Source organism: Carcharodon carcharias, chromosome 7 (genome assembly GCF_017639515.1).
Source record: "Carcharodon carcharias isolate sCarCar2 chromosome 7, sCarCar2.pri, whole genome shotgun sequence".
In the NCBI taxonomy this organism is placed as follows: domain Eukaryota; kingdom Metazoa; phylum Chordata; class Chondrichthyes; order Lamniformes; family Lamnidae; genus Carcharodon; species Carcharodon carcharias.
Genome location: NC_054473.1, coordinates 34,951,834 through 34,968,216, shown reverse-complemented (window position 1 = coordinate 34,968,216; position 16,383 = coordinate 34,951,834). Strand labels below are relative to the sequence as shown.

General features: G+C 41.9%; 1 protein-coding gene across 5 annotated transcripts in view; it reads left to right on the top strand.

Moving 5' to 3' along the window:
• Window positions 1-16,383, top strand: part of wnk2 (WNK lysine deficient protein kinase 2) — a 225,255-nt gene that overhangs the window by 73,489 nt on the left and 135,383 nt on the right. For all 5 annotated transcript variants that reach the window (XM_041191976.1, XM_041191978.1, XM_041191977.1 and 2 more), the window contains exons 3-4: window positions 5,348-5,568; window positions 9,023-9,180. In XM_041191976.1, the coding sequence (XP_041047910.1) occupies window positions 5,348-5,568; window positions 9,023-9,180 (379 nt within the window). The remainder of the gene's footprint in view (window positions 1-5,347; window positions 5,569-9,022; window positions 9,181-16,383) is intronic.

Here is a 16,383-nt window from a genome sequence, read left to right as displayed (position 1 = left end):
TCCGATATCCTATCAACATCCTGGGGGGTCACCATTGACCAGAAAGTGAACTGGACTAGCTATATAACTACTGTGGCTACAAGAGGAAGTCAGAGACTAGGAATCCCGTGGCGTGTAACTCATCTCCTGACTCCCCAAAGCCTGTCCGCTGTCGACAAGCCAGGAATCTGATGGAGTAATCTCCACTTGCCTGGATGAGTGCAGCTCCAACAGGACAAAGCAGCATGCTTGATTGGGACCCCATCCACGAACATTTACTCCCTCCCACAGTAGCAATAGTGTGTACCATCTACATGATGCACTCCAGGAACTTAGTAACACAGCACCTTCCAAACCCAAGATCACGACCATCTAGAAGGACAACGGCAGTAGACACATGGGAACATCACCACCTGAAAGTTCACCGTCACTGGGACAAAATCTTGGAACTCACTCCCTGATAGCACTGTGGGTGTACCACATGGACTGCAGCAGTTCAAGAAGGCAGCTCACCACCACCACCACCACCTCAAGGTCAATTAGGGGTGGGAAATGTTGGCCAAGCCAGTGACGCCCACATCCCATGAAGGAGTATACAGCAAGAGAGGAGTATGACATGGCTGTGTACTGTCGCCAAAATTATCCAATCTGTACACAGAACAAATATTCAGAGAATTAGTATTCTTTCAGGGATTAAAAAGTGGAGGCAAGGAAATAACAAACTTGTGGTATGCTGATGATACAGCGCTACTTGCAGAATCAGAGGAGAGGCCCCACAGAATATCTTAGATCAAATAAAATCTAGAAGTTTAGAATATGGATTGAGCATGAACACCAAAAGACACAGACAGTGAGAGTTAGAAGGAATACATTAGCAGAAGCTAGAGTGTAGATTGAAGTGGATGGTGTCACACTGGAACAAGTAGATAAGTTTGTCTGTTTAGGGCAAATGATAACAAAAGATGACAGATTGGCAGTTGTGATGCAGAAGTTAGAAGAAGGATAGAGAAAAGCCAGAAGTAATTTTGCGAAGATGAATAATGTCTCAACAAGAAAACTCAAGCTTGTAACAAGGAAAAAATACTCTGCTACATTCTATCCACTTTCCAGTTTGCCTCAGAAACCTGGAAAATAAGTAAAGATCTTTGGAAGAAAATAGAGACATTTGAACTGCAGATACTAAGACCCAAGCTTCAAATTCCACATAAAGACTATAAGATAAATGAAATAGCAAGAGTGAAAAGAACTCTTAAAAAGTGATATCCAGAAAAGAAAATGTCAGTATTTTGCCCATTTGATGAAAGTTACAGAGATCTCTTCTAGAGGGCAAAGTGGAGGGCAGCAAAGAAAGAGTGATCAACCTAGGCTTAATTAGTTTGACGGATGTCACAGAATAATTGCAGATGAGCTACAGTGGATCTGTGAAGATGACGCAAGACAGATGAGTGTGGCATACCGTGACAGCAGATCTCCTGGCAGGAGTACTTTGTTTTGCACAGCTAATAACATAAAATATTTACAATAATAAAAGCAGAAAATGTTGGAAATACACAGCAGGTCTGACAGCATCTTCTCTCATGATAGTTGTTGTTGGATCTGCTAAGTATTTACAGCACTTTGTTTTCATTTCAGATTCCCAGCATCCATAGTATTATCGATCATTTAACTGTTTCTCTAAATTTAATGCAAAAGGTGATTGCAACTAGTGGCTTTGGCTTTTCTGAATTTTTCTTTGCTCCTTCAGTTACTCAGTTAAATGTGGGCAATCATTTTGCTGGATTTTACATCTAGTGTGCGTTTCGTTGATGGGAGGTCACTCAGCTATGACATTTTACTGTTCTAAAATGATTTTTTTTTAAAAAAGAAAACATTATTTCAACTAGATGGAAAATGCCCTCTGGAGTGCAGTGTATTTAAAATGTAAATAAAGCTCTGTGTGGGGCAAAACAGAGGCTGCACATTAGGGAACTGTTGCACATGTTTGTGATCAATAGACAGAGGCAACTGAACAATGCATGAGCAATGTTCTAACTAAACTCTGTTCTGAAGTGTTACAGGATGTTAAAGTAATCAATCAGCCATAATAGTCACCAGGAATGCAGGTGATGAGACTGAAGTTTGTGAGATTGCAAGGGAGCATTTGTTGGCATTTGACTTGCCATTGTGAGAGTGAAGGAAAGTTGGTGATTTGATTTCAAATGGTGGACACTTTTGTACTACGCTCATATGAAACAAAAATACAGGTAGAGTATCCTTTATCCGTAAATCCGAAAACCGAACCCAAAAACCACACAACCTCATCAACCCTTAGCGCAGTAAGTACCTGACCTGAGCCGGCGTGACCCAAGCCAACATGAACCTCATGACTGCACCCGACTTTTAGCTCAGGAAGTCCCTGACCTGAGTCGACATGAACCTCGTTGACCGTGCCCAACCTTTAGCACAGGAATCCTAGTTGTTTGTCTGCACATGAGCACTATGAACCCTCTCCTACAAACAGAATCGCAGATGGCACCATGGTGGGAACTTAGTACAGGTACCCTGTATTTATTATTCAGTGGTACATCCTACTTTTCTAGCCATTTTATTTGCTTTAGGCTATAGCAAGCCTAGGCTTAGACTACGGTAATGTAAGTAGGCCTAGCCCTATATGCGGTATCCAAAACCAAATTATCTGAAATCTGAAACTCGATCAGCCCCAAGGATTTCAGATGACGATACTGGACCTGTAGTTAAGTACTATGCCTTGTGGATTTAACAATGAAGTCTTTGTTGCAAAACATTGTCTTTTTTTTTGACCCTAAATACTGACCTAAGCCAAAAGTCCTAGAGTCGTACAGTACCGAAGGTGGTCTCTTGGTCCATAATGCCTGTGCCAATGCATGTTGGTAAAGGAAAAATGCAAATATGTTAAATTGGTATAGATGTGTTTTCCAGTTTTTCTAACCTTTTTTTAAAGATATTGATTCGTTTGTTGGAGTTTGATTCTAAGGGTACGGGGAATCCATCTTTGATATCTCTCCCCTAACCCAAAACTGCTGAGGTTTGTTTCAGTACATCAACTGCTGCCCACGTATGATAAGCTGATTTGATGCAAGCAAGGAATCAAACTCAGTCTGTTAGGCTACTTAGGGACAAAGATGATATCTTTGAAGCATTAGGATGACTATTTTATTAAATCTTTTTTTTCCTGTCACCTTTTGCACTTGGTATGTATATGACGTCATGGTACAGTGTGTAACATTTAATGAAGCAATCCTACGCAATCCTGAATCAGTTTGTATTTTGGCTTTATAAGGAACAGGCTTAATGATGAAATTCGCCATTGGGCAGGTTTCAGCTATTTTGGGTAGTTCAAAGAAATGAATGAATTTATCTAGAACGATAACATAGTAGTTATGCCACTGGACTAGCAATCCAGAGCAAAAACAAAAATACCTGGAAAAACTCAGCAGGTCTGACAGCATCTGCGGAGAGGAATACAGTTATCGTTTTGAGTCCGAATGACTCTTGCATTTCCCCCAACTCCCCCAGATTTGTTCATGTTTTGGCCTTGACAGGGATCTGCATGCATGCTAACTGGCCATCACACTCCACCATCCGTCCACCACCCCAACTTGCTCTACTCTTGTTTTGGATTTCCAGCATCCGCAGTTTTTTGCTTTTATCTTAGCAATCCGGAGACCTGGACTAATGTTCCAGGGACCACGATGGCAGCTGGGGAATATAAATTTAATTAATTGAAATGACTCTGGAATAAATAAGTTAGTATAAGTAATGGTGAACATTTGCAGAATTTTTGTTTGCCTGACGAGGTAGGTGGGCCTGCAGTTTCTTGCTGCCAGCTGGCATGCTAGTCACCCATCTCTGGGCTATTTTCATTCTTGTAGAGCAAGTTGGGGTGGTGGACGGATGGTGGGGTGTGACAGCCAGTTAGCGTGCATACAGGTTCCTGTCAAGGCCAAAACATGAACAAACCTGGGGGAGTTGGGGGAAATGCTCTACCCCTACCAGCACCCACCATAAACATAAGAATGCAACAACAGCTGCTGGAATCCAGAGGAGGGGAGGGAGGGATTGGCCCTTCGTGATAAAGGCCTGGCAGCTGTGACCTTTTTGAATTTAAAAGTTTATTAAAACTCTTCAGAGAGCGCCTCTATGTTGAAGGCCCTTTTTTCCTATTTAAATCAGCAACCTCACCTCTGATAGTGGGACTGCTGACCTTATAGTGCTGGAGAACCTCTTATTAGCACCTCCAGCTTCTGGAGCTGGCCCACCATCGTTAATTGGAAGGCAAGCGTGTACCCTGACTACTAGTTATCTTTGTTAAAAATCTTGTTGGGCATCAGGCACTGATGCGATGTAGGATGGGGATGTAAGGGTCTTGACCCCAGAATGAATATTTAGCTCCGTGAAACTATTGGATTGTCGTAAATACCCACCTGGTACACTAACATCCTTTTAGGGAAAGAAATTTGTCCTTATCCACTCTGGCCTATATGTGAGTCTGGTTAAATACTGTGGCTAAGAGAGCAGATCGGAGACTGGGAGTCCTGCAGTGAGTAACTCGTCACCTGACTCCCCAAAGCCTGCCCACCATCTACAAGCCGCAAGTCAGGGGTATGATAGAGTACTCTCCGCTTGCCTGGATGAGTGCACCTCCGACAACATTCAAGAAGCTTGACACCACCCAGGGCAAAACAGCCTGCTTGATTGGCACCCCTTCCACCACCTTAAACATTCGCTCCCTCTACCGCTGATGCAGAGTGGCAACAGTGTGTACCATTGACCAGATGCACTGCAGCAACTCACCGAGGCTCCTTCTAAACCTGTGACCTCTACCATCCAGAAGGACAAGGGCAGCAGATGCATGGGAACGTCACCACCTACACACACCATATTGACTTGGAACTATATCACCATTCCTTCACTGACACTGGGTCAAAATCCTGGAACTCTGTGCTGAACGACATTGTGGGTGTAACTGCGCCGCATGGACTGCACTGGCTTGCCACCATCTTCTCAAGGGCAGTTGGGGATGGGCAACAAATGCTGGCCTAGCCAACAATAACCACATTCTGTGAAAGAATGAAAACAGTTGAATTCAAGAATGCAGCGCTCAACTCCCTTCTCGAGGGCAATTAGGAATGGGCAACAAATGCTGGCCTCGTCAGTGATGCCCACATCCCCACATATAAATTTTTTAAAAATCTCTCAAGTTCTAATTTTTTTTACATCTACCTTAACATGCATAGGTTCAAACTAAGATTTGAATTGAGTAATTCCGAGATATTTACAATCGCTATTTTAATCTTAAGCATGCTGCTGTAACTGTAAACTTGTGTAAAATACTTCTATTTATTTGCAGATATTTAAAAAGATTTAAAGTGATGAAAACAAAAGTTATGCGAAGCTGGTGCCGGCAGATATTGAAAGGATTATATTTTCTCCACACGAGAGCGCCACCAATTATTCACCGGGATTTAAAATGTGATAATATTTTTATTACTGGACCTACTGGATCAGTGAAGATAGGAGATTTGGGTCTTGCAACTCTAAAGCGTGCCTCTTTTGCCAAAAGTGTTATAGGTAACTACCTGACAATTCCTTCAGATTTATTGTTACACAGAAGCATAAGAAATAGTAGTAGGTATAGGAGATATGGCTCCTCAAGCCTGCTCTTCCATTTAATAAGATAATTGCAGATCCTCAGTCTCAACTCCACTTTCCTTCCATATCTCCACATCCAAAAATTTATGGATCTCATATTCTCAATAAATAAGTATCTACAGCCCTCTTGGATAGAGAATTCAAAAGATTCACCAACTTCTGAATGAAGAAATGTCTCCCCATGTGAGTCTGAAATGACTGTCCTCTTACCCTGAGACTGTCTCCTAGCTCTAGATACTCTAGACAGAGGAAACAGCCTCTCAGCATCTACCTGTCAAGCCCTCTCCAAATCTTATGTATTTCAATCAAATCTCCTCTGTCTTCCAAACCAGACACTATAAGCCCAGTCTACTCAATGTCTCCTCATAGGACAAGCTTGTCATTCTAGAATCAACCTAGTAAACCTTTGTTGCGCCCCTTAAAGGCAAGTATATCCTTCATTGGGATGGAGACAAAAATTGTTTTTAGTACTCCAGGTGTGGCCTCACCAAAACCTTGTACAAATGCCTTTCTAATTGCCTGCTGTACTTGCATGTTAACTTCAGTGTTTCTTGTACAAAGATGGCAAATCTTCTGAACACCAACATAAAAAAAATTCTGCTTTCCTATTCTAACTACCAAAGTGAATAACCTGATTTTCTTGCATTTTACTCCATCTGCCACCTTCTTGCCCTTAACCTATCTGCATTTCACTGTAGACTTTGCCCTTCTCTCAACTTACCTTTTCCCACCTAGCTTTGTATCGTGAGCAAACTTGAATGGATTACACTCTGTCCCTTCATCTAAGTTATGAAAATGACCTGTTCATTCTTATTGTTTTCTATCTTTTAACCAATCCTCTACCCAAGGTGATAAATCCCCACACGCGCGCACACATACACACACTGCGCCACCCCCCACCCCCCCAATACTCCCATTTCTCATGTAACAAACTTTCACGTGGCATCTTATCAAATGCCTTTTGAGAATCCAAATATACTGTATTCAGTAGTTCCCCTTTATAGAAGCATAGAAAAGTTATGGCACAGAAAGAGGCCATTCAGCCCACTGTTTCTGCACCAGCCATAAAAAGAGAAAAAAGAAGCTAGCCGCTCATTTGTAATCCCACTTCCCAGCACCTGATCTGTAGCCTTGCAGGTTACAGCACTCTAGGTGCTAACTCTGCCAATTACACCCTTTGTCAATCATGACTTCCTTTTCATAAAACCATGTTGACTGTGCCCATTTATATTATGATTTTCTAAGTACCTAGTTATAACTTCCTTCATAATGGACTCCAGCATTTTCCTAATGACGGTTGGCCTAACTGTAGTTCCCAAATTTTTCTCTCCTTCCTTGACCTGCTGCTTGTTATTATGGTTAGGAGGGATGAAAACTTGATGGAAGATTTTCCAGAAGTATTTTTTGATTTGTCTCAGTTATGGGATCTGATGAAATTCATAGAATAAACTTTACACTTCATTACTAATAGTTTATTTCACAGAAACACAATTGTTACAGGAATTGTTAAGTGCAGGAGGAGGCCATTTGGCCCGTCATGTCTGTACTGGTTCTTTGAATGAGTAATTCACTTAATGCCATTCTCCCACCTTCTTCCCATAATCCTGCATATTCTTCCTTTTCAGATAACGGTCTAATTCTCCTTTGAATGCTTCGATTGAACCTGTCTCCACACGCACTCAGGCAGTGCATTCCAGACCTTAACCACTCACTGTGTGAAAAAGCTTTTTGTCGTATTGCTTTTGCTTTTTTCACCAATTACTTGAAATCTATGCCCTCTTGTTCTCGATGCATTCATGAGTGGAATAGTTTATCTACTCTGTCCAGACCCCTCATGATTTTGAATACCTTTATCAAACCTCCTTTCAGCTGCCTTTTGTCCATGGAAACAGTCCTAATTTTTCCAGTCTATCTTCATAATTGAAATTCCTCATCCCTGGAACCATTTTTGTGATTCTTTTCTACACTCTCACCGTTGCCTTCATATCTTTCCTAAAGTGCAGTACTCCAGCTGAGGCTGAACTAGTGTCTGTTATAAGTTCAACATAACCTCCTTGCTCTTGTACATTATGCTCCTATTAATAAAGCCTAGGACATTCAATGCTTTATTAACCGTACTGTTAGCCTGTGCTGCAGCCTTCAATGACTTATGTACATGTACTTCCAGGTCCTCTGCTCCTATACCTCCTTCAGAGCCCTTTACTTTATATTGTCTCTCCACGTTCTTTGTACCAGAATGAATCACTTGATAGCTTGAGTGCTTGAGATCTCGACTCTAACTCTGTTAGTAAATTTGGGTCTTAAGAGTTGCCTCGTTGCTTTCAACAGGCTTGCCACATGGATCATAAGATTACGGGAAAATGGAGAGGCAAATCTGCTTATCCCTCAATTTGATTGTTGCATTCACTGTTTGCAAATTCATAAGTTTACTCTGGGTTAATCATGTATGCTTTAAACTAGTCTAAGAATCTTGTTTATATGACCTGTGTATATATAATGTCTGTGAATTTCAAATTAACTGTTTTATGATGTTGAGCTTAATTGTGATGTTATTGAAATGTTTAAAGCAAGTTGATGTCTGAGTTAGTCCAGAATTATTTAAGATGAATTCCTGCAATGTGTGGTTTTATTTATTTCTAAAAGTGTTAGTGGCACACCAAGCTGCTAATGGAAAAGTCCCTCCAAAGTGACCCCGGAGCACAGAAAGACAGGTAATTGTACTTAAAAGTGCTAATGGGAAAACTGCAGTGTCACGTTGTCTAATATATGCTTTTGCAGTCCTCTTAAGTAAGTGATAGTCACTACTTTCTAATTTGTACTTGGAATGCAATAGTTCCATAGGATGGCACCCCCTTGGGCAATTCCACAGACAGTTTCACAAATAAAAAGTGAAATGAAAGTTTGTTGCTTTTACTCTGCATATTTTGGATGGATAAAGAATATTTCAATGTAGTCTGCAGCAATTATTGTGTTTCTGACAAAAATGTGGAAACTGTCATGTTCTATAGTCATGCTGTATTCTGAGAGTTGACCATGTCTTATTTTTTAAGTTGGATGACTCGTATAGAATAAGCCAGCCTCATTGAGTCCATTGTTCTGCATGGCTTTAGACCTTCGTGCAGGGACAGGGAATTCTTTGAAGATTTACAAGTTGTTTTTTTAGAAGCTACATAAGCAATGAGCTTGCAGTTTTTAATATGTTTTTTTATTTATTGACGACTGTTGTCAAACTCACTGACCATTAAAGCCTAGCATGTATCAGGAATTGTGCACCCACAGGCTATGATTTCCTGTTCATGATTTTCTGTGGGATAGCAGTTTTTACTGTCAGTTAAATTTTTGAAATGTTCCATTTGCTTTTAACTATCTTCAGGTACTCCAGAGTTCATGGCCCCAGAAATGTATGAGGAACACTATGATGAATCTGTGGATGTATACGCTTTTGGAATGTGTATGTTAGAAATGGCTACCTCAGAATACCCATACTCAGAATGTCAGAATGCTGCCCAGATCTATCGGAAAGTTACAAGTGTAAGTGTTCATTATCCAAATGAATAATCCTTAATATTTCTCATGTAGCAAACTGATTTATGGCTAGATGAAAAGTTGGCTTAGTAATATAAACAAATTTGTGTTAATCGTGTAAGGTTTTTGTTTTGTGCACTGAAATTTTAAGCTATCCAAATCCATTAGATTTGTGCTAAAAGGCAATAGAACTATTCCAAGAATTCTTCTTTGAGCCTTTTCCTCAAAGTTTTGTGTGTGCTACTTTCATGTACAGTTTCAGTATCAGTATTTGACTGCATATTGTACTGACAGAATTAGCATCAAATAGGTTAATAGTATTTTTGACACATCTCTAGTTGTAAGCTTTGTTCAAAGGATATAGCATTGTTTTAATGTAAGAACTTATTAAATGTACCGTGCAGCATTTTTTAGACTATTTCAATTTAAGAAACTACATGCTTTAATTCCTCTTTTGTGTCCCCACCCTTTTTCCATTTTCTTTTTGTAGGTTTTAACAAATACATTTTAATTGATTAGCAGACACTAAATGTTGCATACAACACAGCTGCACAGGAAAAGAACCATTAATATAAATCCTGACACGTTGGAGATCTTTCCAAAATAAATACACTTAGCTCAACACATTTTGTGGAAGAAAAGCATTTATACCTTGCCTCAAAATGATTGCTGAATAATTTTCACTGAGGTCTACTTCTGTAGATATCCCAAATTCAAGCTCATCAAACTAATGAAGTCAAAAGCAGCCAGAACCATGGGCTCTTTTCATGTAATACTATTTTATTGCGGACTTGCTTCAGCTAAAATCTCAGTTTTAAAAAAAAAATCACTTTCAATAACAGTTCCTCATCTAAATTAAAACTTGTTTCCTTATGAATTTTTTTTTGTGTGAGGCAAATGGATATGCTGTGTCGGGGTTACCAATTGCTTATTTGATATTTGAATTTCACACTAAAAGTTACCTGGGTTGACAATCACGCTATCTCAAGGTAGCTGGAACTCATAGGGCAGGAGGTTATGTTTCAGTTATTCAGGGACCTTGATTGGACCCCATCTAGAGTAATGCATTCCGTTCCGGTGACTGCACCACAGCCAACATATGTTGACCTTGGAATTGGGTCCAACACGGATTCACCTGACTGATACCAGGGCTTAAAGGATTAAATTATGAAGGCAGGTTGCATAAATCTGGCTTGTATTCCGTTGGGTTTAGAAGGTTGAGAAGTAACCTAATTAAGGTATTTATCATGGACAGAATGTATGTGCTCTCTTATTGCCTGTAATCAGTGTACTTTGTAGGGAAAGAGGTGTGTCTTTTTGTGGTAAAGTGAGGTACCCCGTCCCTTTAAGAGAATGCAAGTGTATTGATCATGTGACAGCCCTGACCAATGACTATACAGTGCAGGCAACTGGGAACCTGTAAGTCTAGTTCTGGAGGTTTCTGAGTGAGCATGTATGATCTGGTGCTTTGCCCTATGTCTCAATAAATCATTCACTGTTTATTCTTACATCAGTCTCTCCCCATTATTGAATGCAAGCAGCAATTGATGATAACCTAGGAAGGCATGCAGTTAGAGTCCGGTTGGCCAACGAACTCATTTACCCAAAACACACAACTTTTCTTACCCTTGGAGTTAGTATTCCAATTAAACATTTCAGCAAACTTTCAGGAGTTTGGTACAGAAAGTTATTTATTCTCTCATGCTTATCCCAAATTTAAGCCAGGTGCGCATGCACGCATGCAATGTGTGCTTTTACAAATTGCAGTTAATTTAGTCTCTGATTTACGATTTCTGGTCTCCAACATAGGCCTGTGATTTTTTTTGGATGAATTAAATAGTTTAAAGTTGAAGTGAGGCCCTTATAAAGCGAAGGGTTGCAGGTTGAAGTTTCTTGGAGTCAAATATCTAGTAGGTTGTTCTCAGGTGAACTTTGGAACTGGAACAGGCCAAGTACTTTGGCTGTTTGATGACTTGCAGCTTGTTTCAGGGTTTGATTCTCAGACTGGCTGACGCCTGATGGTTCTGATGGATTTGCTGTGCTGTGGGGTAATAAGGGAGCAGTCCCTGAAACCAGCTTTGATCATGTGACCACTGGGTTAACACTTCTGAAACCCACCCAGTCTGGTTTGGATGGGGGAGACCATCGTGACACAATGGGAAATTGATAGTGGCCATTGAGTTTTGATCTTCCTTTTTGTGCAGTATAAAACATGGAGACAGTCTGTAAACTCCATAGTCTTTAGGTGTTGGCGCAATCTTAATGAGGTGTGTGAATTCCACAGATGGCCATGAAGTACCCTCACTTATGTCTGTATTTAATTAGGTATTCGCCAGAAACTTGATATTGTCAGTAGTCAAAATGCTAAAAGGCTCATGATTTATGGCAATCATCTTAACAGCTTTTCTGTATCTAATTTTTTAAAAGTATTGACTGAAAGTTCATAATTCTGATATGTCTGTACTAGGCATGACATTTTTTAAATGATAAAAGAATTCCAATACCATAGATACAGAGATACTGTTGTGTTTGGTGGGGGAATGGAAAAACAATGAGGTACAGTTATCTTACAATTAGAGCTAGGCCATATAGGAGTAAAACCAGTTTTGTCTCACAAAGGGTAGTGGAAAATCCTGTTAAAAGACTTTGGATTTATGGTCAATTGAAACATTCAACTGAGATCTTTTGGTGGGCATGGATCAGAGGTGGGTAAATAAAATTGAGGTAAGGGTGAATAATCTGATTGAAAGGCCAGGCTGGCCTGTGAACCTGATTGGTCTGTTCCTAATAATCAAAAACATTCCTTGTCTAAACAAAAGCTTAACATTTTTTCTTTTGAGAATTTAATACTACAGGAGAGCATGGCAGCTCCTGTAATCATGCGTTGGCCACTAATTTAAAGATGGAGGAGGGGAGGGGAATAGATAAGAAATTTAAAATTCAATTGGGTAGCTCATGTTCCATGATCAGTTTCTTTGGTTTGCAGTATTTGCTTCTTACGACTATGGTGTGGCTAAAACTTAAAAAAAAATTTTAGGATGGCAGCTGGGAAAGATTCTCAGCTTCTGTTTCTTTGCTGTGAACTTCATGGTAATCAAAGGAAGTGGGCTGTCATAATATACCTGATCCAGTTCATCGTTGTAGTATTCAAAGGGACAAAATAGCTTTTTCATTTAAAGTAAGCAGCAAGGGTTTAGCTAGTGGGAAAGCTTTTCATTTTTTCTTCAAGTATGGCACTCAGATTTGAGTGAATGTATTAGTGGTGTATATTGTACAAAGAAGAAAGTAGATACAGTACAGCTCACACTGCAGACTGTTGGAGAATTTTCACTGTCTTACAGATGAGCATGCAGGTTAGAGATGAAGAAGATTGCCTATTCTGCAAAGCCTGCCAAGCACAATTATAGTTCTACAGATTGTAATTGTAATCCTGATTGGCAATTAAACTCCAACCCATCCCCATTCAAAATTGCAATTTTTATAGTTGATAATTATGAAACCAGATTTTAATTGATCACAAAGGCAGCAACACGCCCATAGTGTTGAGTAGCAGTACCACAGTACTAAATGAGATAGACTCAGAGCAGATAGGGCAGCTCAAACTTGGGCATTCAAGAAGTGCCATCAGCAGCAGCTGAATTGCATTCAACCACAATCTGTAACCTCATAGCCTGGTATATCCCTCATTCTACTGTCTCTATCAAGCAAGAGAATCAACCCTGGTTCAATGAAGATTGCAGGAGAGTATGCCAGGAGCAACATTAAAGCATACCTAAAAATGAGGGGCCAACCTTGTGAAGTTACAACACAGGGCCACATGCATGCCAAACTGCAGAAGCAGCAAGCAATGGATATTAAAGCAATTACAATCAACTCATCAGATCTGCCACATCCAGTTGTGAATGGTGGTGGGCAATTAAACAACCAGCTAGAGGTGCCAACTCAATATCTCCATCCTCAATGATGGGAGAGCCCACCACATCTCTGCAAAAACCAAGCTGAAGCATTTTCAACCATCTTCAGCCAGAAGTGATGAATGGACGATCCAGCTTGGCCTCCTCCTGACGTGCCAGTTGTCAGCAAATTCAATTCTCTACAACATTGGCACCCACTCGACAATGTGGAAGATTGCCCAGGTATGTCCTGTCCATAAAACAGGGCAAAACCAATCTGTCCAATTACCACCTCATCAGTCTGCTCTCTGCGATCAACAAAGTGATGGCAGGTGTCCTGCACAGTGCTATTAAACTATAATTACGTGGCAATAAATTGTTGACTTTACTCAATTTGGGTTCTGCCAGGGCTACTTGGCTCTATACTTCATTTCAGTCTTGCTCCAAATGTGGACAAAAAGTCTGAATTCCAAAGGGGACACGAGTGACTGCCCTTGACATCAAGACAGAATTTGACCAAGTGTGGTATCCAGGAACCCGAGCAAAATTGAAGTGGGAATTCACTGGTTGAAATGGTGCCCAGCACAAAAGATGGCGGCTGTTATTGTTAGAAGCCAGTCATCAATTCAGGCATTCTTCAGTGCACTGACCTAGTCCCAACCTTCTAAAGCTGCTTCGTCATTTATCTCTCCTCCATCATAAGGTCAGAAGTGGGTATGGCTGCTGATTGCACAGTATTCAGGAGTGTACCTGTCCATACACAATAAGACCTGGGTGACATTCAGGTTTCGGTTGATAAGTGGCAAGTGACATTGCCTGGCACTTGTGTGGTGTGAATGACCATCTCCAACAAAAGAGAATCTAACCATCTCCTATTGACACTCCAGGCATTACCATCACTGACTCCCACACATCAACATTCTGAAGGTTACCATTGACCAGAGACTTCACTGGACCAGCCACACATACTGTTGGCAGGATTTTCCCGTTGGCGAGCGGGCCCCATTTAAATTTTCAGGTAGGTGGGGTTGCAGCGAAATCAGCTGTGCGCCCGCCAACCTGTCAATGGCCAGTTGAGGCCATTGACAGTCAATTAAGTAATAAAGGACCTGCCCGTCCAACCTTAAGGTTGGCAAAACAAAAACAGAATTACCTGGAAAAACTCAGCAGGTCTGGCAGCATCGGCGGAGAAGAAAAGAGTTGACGTTTCGAGTCCTCATGACCCTTCGACAGAACTTGAGTTTGAATCCAAGAAAGAGTTGAAATATAAGCTGGTTTAAGGTGTGTGTGTGGGGGGGAGAGAGAGAAGTGGAGGGGGTGGTGTGGTTGTAGGGACAAACAAGCAGTGATAGAAGCAGATCATCAAAAGATGTCACCAACAATAGAACAAAAGAACACATAGGTGTTAAAGTTGGTGATATTATCTAAACGAATGTGCTAATTAAGAATGGATGGTAGGGCACTCAAGATATAGCTCTAGTGGGGTTGGGGAGAGCATAAAATATTTTAAAATGCTTAAAAATAATGGAAATGGCTGGGAAAAGAAAAATCTATATAATTTATTGGGAAAAAAAACAAAAAGAAGGGGGAAACAGAAAGGGGGTGGGGATGGAGGAGGGAGCTCAAGACCTAAAGTTGTTGAATTCAATATTCAGTCCGGAAGGCTGTAAAGTGCCTAGTCGGAAGATGAGGTGTTGTTCCTCCAGTTTGCGTTGGGCTTCACTGGAACAATGCAGCAAGCCAAGGACAAACATGTGGGCAAGAGAGCAGGGTGGAGTGTTGAAATGGCAAGCGACAGGGAGGCTTGGGTCATTCTTGCGGACAGACCGCAGGTGTTCTGCAAAGCGGTCGCCCAGTTTACGTTTGGTCTCTCCAATGTAGAGGAGACCACATTGGGAGCAACGAATGCAGTAGACTAAGTTGGGGGAAATGCAAGTGAAATGCTGCTTCACTTGAAAGGAGTGTTTGGGCCCTTGGACGGTGAGGAGAGAGGAAGTGAAGGGGCAGGTATTGCATCTTTTGCGTGGGTATGGGGTGGTGCCATAGGAGGGGGTTGAGGAGTAGGGGGTGATGGAGGAGTGGACCAGGGTGTCCCGGAGGGAGCGATCCCTACGGAATGCCGATAGGGGGGGTGAAGGGAAGATGTGTTTGGTGGTGGCATCATGCTGGAGTTGGCGGAAATGGCGGAGGATGATCCTTTGAATGCGGAGGCTGGTGGGGTGATAAGTGAGGACAAGGGGGACCCTATCATGTTTCTGGGAGGGAGGAGAAGGCATGAGGGCGGATGCGCGGGAGATGGGCTGGACACGGTTGAGGGCCCTGTCAACGACCGTGGGTGGAAAACCTCGGTTAAGGAAGAAGGAGGACATGTCAGAGGAACTGTTTTTGAAGGTAGCATCATCGGAACAGATGCGACGGAGGCAAAGGAACTGAGAGAATGGGATGGAGTCCTTACAGGAAGCGGGGTGTGAGGAGCTGTAGTCGAGATAGCTGTGGGAGTCGGTGGGTTTGTAATGGATATTGGTGGACAGTCTATCACCAGAGATTGAGACAGAGAGGTCAAGGAAGGGAAGGGAAGTGTCAGAGATGGACCACGTGAAAATGATGGAGGGGTGGAGATTGGAAGCAAAATTAATAAATTTTTCCAAGTCCCGACGAGAGCATGAAGCGGCACCGAAGTAATCATCGATGTACCAGAGAAAGAGTTGTGGAAGGGGGCAGGAGTAGGACTGGAACAAGGAATGTTCCACATACCCCATAAAGAGACAGGCATAGCTGGGGCCCATGCGGGTACCCATAGCCACACCTTTTATTTGGAGGAAGTGAGAGGAGTTGAAGGAGAAATTGTTCAGCGTGAGAACAAGTTCAGCCAGATGGAGGAGAGTAGTGGTGGATGGGGATTGTTCAGGCCTCTGTTCGAGGAAGAAGCTAAGGGCCCTCAGACCATCCTGGTGGGGGATGGAGGTGTAGAGGGATTGGACGTCCATGGTGAAGAGGAAGCGATTGGGGCCAGGGAACTGGAAATTGTTGATGTGACGTAAGGTGTCAGAGGAATCACGGATGTAGGTGGGAAGGGACTGGACAAGGGCAGAGAGAAGGGAGTCAAGATAACGAGAAATGAGTTCTGTGGGGCAGGAGCAAGCTGAGACGATTGGTCTAGCGGGGCAGTTCTGTTTGTGGATTTTGGGTAGGAGATAGAAGCGGGCTGTCCGAGGTTGGGCGACTATCAGGTTGGAAGCTGTAGGAGGGAGATCCCCAGAGGAGATGAGGTCAGTGACAGTCCTGGAAACAATGGCTTGATGTTCAGTGGTGGGGT